Source organism: Gossypium raimondii, chromosome 4 (genome assembly GCF_025698545.1).
Source record: "Gossypium raimondii isolate GPD5lz chromosome 4, ASM2569854v1, whole genome shotgun sequence".
NCBI classification, from domain to species: Eukaryota; Viridiplantae; Streptophyta; class Magnoliopsida; order Malvales; family Malvaceae; genus Gossypium; species Gossypium raimondii.
The window spans coordinates 23367427-23372292 of record NC_068568.1 but is presented as its reverse complement, the minus strand read 5'-3'; the positions used below and the strand labels follow the sequence as shown (position 1 = coordinate 23372292).

The window sequence follows — 4866 nt, the reverse complement described above, 5'->3', positions numbered from 1 at the left end:
GTGTTTTTCCTTTAGAAACCTCAATCCCCACTATTCGGGCCATTTTTACAAACCTTATTCTGGGAAGCTCGAGATATGTTTTTAAAACCACTCATCAAATTTATTTTTTTAAAAGCAGCAATATTGAAAAAGGCATCCAATTAGAAGCATTTTCAGTACTTTTGTTAACAATGCATCTTACTTGAAGCGTTTTTCCTATACAAACCTCAATCCATCTCGTCAAAACTATTTCTTTAGAACCCAACCCCTCAAAACTATTTTTCAGAATCCATCCTATACAAATTATTTTTTCAGACCCCCTAAACCCTAAATCTTAAACCATAAACCTAAACATTTTAAAAAATAAAAACCATAAACCCTACCATTAAAATTAAAACCCTAACCTTAAATAATTAAAAATTAAAACAAAACCATAACTGAGAAAACACGGGCAAAAGTGCGCCCACGTAAACGCTTTTTAGAAAAATGTTTTCACGTTAGCGCGCTTTACCTAATAGCAGAAAAAAAGTGCTAAGCTGGATGCGTTTGTCTGCATATCCCTTGAAAATGACACCAGCTCAGCGCGTTTTTGTAAAAATAGACCTTTCCCGTCATTTGTAAAAATTTTGGTCCATTTCTATAAATTTTTTAAAAAAAAGGATTTTTTTTTTTCATTTGGTCGTGCTATTCTACAAATTAACCATGTAAAATAGAAAAATATAAGGCTGCAAAAATACTTAACATAAATGGTGTTCAATATGAAGTTTATACAATCATTGGTGAAGCACAATTAGGGAGTACCGAGGCAGAATAATTTTGTCCCATTTTAAAATACATGGAACCAGATTAAAATTTGGGATAAACTTGAAGAATTATTCATGACAGTATATTAAAAAAAGAAACCACATTTTAAGGTACCATCAGCTTAAAAAATCTAATTAAAGAAATAATATCAAATAGTTATATACAGAAAAGTCCGATCCCTATAGATCATTCTTGCTGTCATGTCAGTTTCTGTAATTAAAAATGCAACAAAATCGAAGGCATTAAAAAGACATAGTAAAATTGGACGGTAGTGATTAAAGTGTTGGAGAAGTGAAAGTCACAGAGCAGTGAGGGTATCAGCCATGGACCCTCCTTGCTCACATGCAGGATTTATAGGCAAAAATCTCCATAGTTGTAGAGTCCAATGCTTCAGTGTGAGTCAGACCGACGCCTCATCCCAACTCCAAAACCACCCTTTTTACACTAATCTCTTTCTTCCCTTCCGCCTCTCTTTCTGTTTTATCTCTTCAACCTTAAACCCCAACTCTAAACAGTAAAAAAGCTTCTCATTTTTCCTTCATCTCTGCTGCAATGTTAAGCGACAAAAAAAAGCTGATCCTTAACACCGTTTCAGTCAGCATAGGCTGCAGCAGCTGCAAGAGATCCAAGCTCGCTAGCTTTTTCAACCCCAAACCCAAATCCAAATCCAAATCCAAACCCAAACCCAAATCTAATTTCCAATCTCTTTACACCTCTTCTTCTTCGAGCTCTTCCAAGAAAGCAGCCACCCATTATTATTTCTCGGAAACCGCCACCTCTTTTTCTCCCAGCACTGACACTCCTCGCTGCTGGGACATGGACACCGATGACACAGACCACGACACTAAGGGTTCAATGTCGACTGTACGAGGTTTTGGTCGTGTCGGAGGGGAGAGTCTAGCGGTGGAGAAAGACTCCGACGACCCTTATTTGGACTTCAGGCACTCCATGTTGCAAATGATACTGGAGAAAGAGATATATTCGAAAGATGATTTGAGAGAGCTTCTCAACTGTTTCTTGCAGCTGAATTCGCCTTATTACCATGGGATTATTATTAGAGCTTTCACGGAGATCTGGAACGGGGTTTTCAACGTCAAGCCTGGTGGTGGCGGCGCCGGTGCTTCCCCAGAGCTGCATTTTGGGTTCAGGCCACGTGACTTCTAGGTGCCGCTGTTGCTACGTTATCTATGGTCTCTCTTTTTTTTTTTTTTTCCTTAGCTTCAAGTACAGTGCAATAGGTTAATAATAAATTAGTTAAATGTCTGACTATTGCTTTTAAACGCTTGTTAAGGTAGTATTTAAAGAAATATTTTCGAGTTTAATGCAATAGTAAGTTGTGAATGTGAAGGCTTGGAAATATTTCTTTAAATAAAATCTTTTTAACAAGTGTGTTTATGGCACTTTTTAACTTACTCTTCATTAATATCGCGTCTCCCAACATTAAAGGTAGAGAAAGAGAAGTAGAATGCGTAAAAGACCCACTAAAATAGTATTGTGGGTCATATACATGTAGAAGTTAATATTTGAGCTTTGGAAATGGAAGACTGTTCTATTATTTACTTCTGACAAATTGCTAAATATATAAATGATAGTGAAGTAATCTCGATGGTACATGAAGAGTGAGCTTAGATACCATTTTAGCATCAATTATGAAACTTATTAGGCCCAAAAGTAGAAGAGATTTTGGGGGCATTTGGTGGTCAGCAACTCACTCACCATTTATCCTCTTTTGGAAGAAGATACATGGCATGTTTTTATTGGTAGTAAACTATTTTTGAGAAAGGGCAGGTTAATGGATAATAAGCAAGTCAAGGCAGAAGGATTCGGTGGTGACCTGATGGTATATGGACTGCATGAGAGTAGCATTCATGTATTATGTTATATTTAATTAATATAATTTGTACGCTGGCATTGGGATTTGAAGAGCAGTAATAATTAGTGTCGTTTTTGCAAATGCTGAAATACAGCTGCTTCTATTCAATGCTGCTTTTAATCGGAGTAATTTTCATGGCAGGCTTTTTACATTTTCCAACACAGTAATCCCTGTTGTTATTGAATTTAACGCTCCACTTTTATTCGTTATTAACAAATAAAATAATAATAATAAGCAGCATTTCATAACTTAACCAAGAGTCCAAAACCCATCTCATACAATTCGCACAATCATGATCAGTCATGTTTGAATTTTTTTATTTTGTTTAAATTTCATGTAATTTTTAGAATTATCAAAATATATTAAAATTAATATTTTTGTTTTATATAAAAGAAAAGTTTTATTTTATAATAATATAAAATATATATTTTAAATTTATCCAAATATAAAAAAACATAAATACCTTCAAAATAATTTATTACTCAATATATAAAACTTTCTTTTTAAAAATTTTACAACTAAATCGAAACCTCTTAACCAGTGAAATCAACTCAGCCTAACATATTTAATAGTTTTCATAAAATGTAGATTAAAAATAGGTAAATAATTGTATTAAGAGTTCAAAAGAAAAAAAAATAAGGGCAAACTACATTTAAGCTCATTGAACTATTAGTAAGTTTACATTTTGATCACTCAACTTTAAAATGTTACAAAATGGTCACTAAATTATTTAAATGTTTTCATTTAAGTTATGTGGTAGTTAAAATCTTCGTGGTATGACCTTTTCGTCTCTCACCTCCGACACCAATTGAAAGGGTAAACTTCCTCTACTCTTCTATAGTTTAGTTTTTTCTTTTCATGAAATATTTTTGAACGTCACAATCTATTAACTAAAATTCAAGTAACTTTTTTCTCCGATCTCTAGTACCGACCATTAGGTCAACTTACATTTGAGATATGTTGTACTCATCAATAGGTATTGTTCCAACATATTAATCATCGAATCATTACTCGAAACTCATAGATTAAACTCATAGATTAAACTCTAAATAAAAAAAAGTTAACCGCCTATTAATTTAAATAAAAATATTTAAATAATTTAATAATTTATAATTTTTTAGTAAATGAAAGTTAAATCTCAAGATAGTTGACTTGAGTCATAAGTGGGGAACAGTTGTGTGCAATGGCAATTGACAAAGATGGTTGCTTCTTTCTTCTCAGTATCTCATAATTATATCATAAATAACTGATGTTGTCTCGTCTGAGCTGATCAATATGGTCTGCATTTCACGATCAAAATTGATCTCAGAATCATTTTTGGTTTAGGGCCACTGAGTGAGTTTCATCAGCCTCTTTCACTCTTTTCTGTTTCACTGATTGCAAGCTACCCAATACCATCCCTTTATTTTTATTTTATTTGCTATCTCAAACAGTACTTTCTATTACATTTCAAGGGAAAGATATGTACCATATTTTCCCAAAATAAGCATTAAACTATGCATCCATAATAATTTTATCCTAGCGAAAAGAGTAACCTATTATTTTCCATATTAAATATTATATTTTATAATCATGAGGTCGGGTTCAATTTGAGCTCATTAATCACGGCTAAACACTTTAATTTCGACAAAAAAAATTACATTTTACCGATAACTTTTAATTTATAATACAAGTTTACTAACAGGGGAATGCCGATCAAAAGTTTCAAAAAGGAAAAAAGCCTAAACTCAACCCAAATAAACCAGCAGATGATGACAAAAGTTTATGTGGTTGTGATGAGTAGAAAGTTTGGACAATTGTTACATTTTGATTTGGAATATAAAGTGGATTGATATGAATTAGACAGAGGAACCCCATAGTCTCATCCTTGTCCCTAATTGCCATATATAGGTCAAATGAATGGGCTACCAAATCACTAATGAAAGGACCCCATAATTACAAACCCAAAATTTAATGGGCTAATTTCATTTCCTTAAAAACAAAACCATGTATTTATCATATTTATTTCTGTTTTCCTCATAACTAATTTTTTTTTAATTGGTATAATAACACATTTAGTCTTCAACACTTACATATTCTATCATTTTATCTTAATTCTAAATAATTCAATAAATTAAACCCTTCACACTTACGAATTCTATCAATTTGATTCTCAAACTTTCTAACAAAAGCTTTTAGCTTTTAAAACAAAGACTTCCTACATCGATAGA

At 32.6% G+C, this 4866-nt stretch overlaps 1 protein-coding gene across 1 annotated transcript; it reads left to right on the top strand.

The window, feature by feature from the left end:
- The first annotated feature begins 1156 nt into the window (after positions 1–1156).
- LOC105766619 (transcription repressor OFP6) lies at positions 1157–2383 on the top strand. Its single transcript, XM_012586135.2, has one exon. The coding sequence runs from the start codon at positions 1336–1338 to the stop codon at positions 1945–1947; it is 612 nt and encodes a 203-aa protein (XP_012441589.1). The 5' UTR covers positions 1157–1335; the 3' UTR covers positions 1948–2383.
- Positions 2384–4866: the final 2483 nt, after the last annotated feature.

What these genes read in the sequence shown, in the direction of transcription:
- LOC105766619 (XM_012586135.2), top strand. Translation starts at nt 1,336, where the DNA reads ATGTTAAGCGACAAAAAAAAGCTGATCCTTAACACCGTTTCAGTCAGC.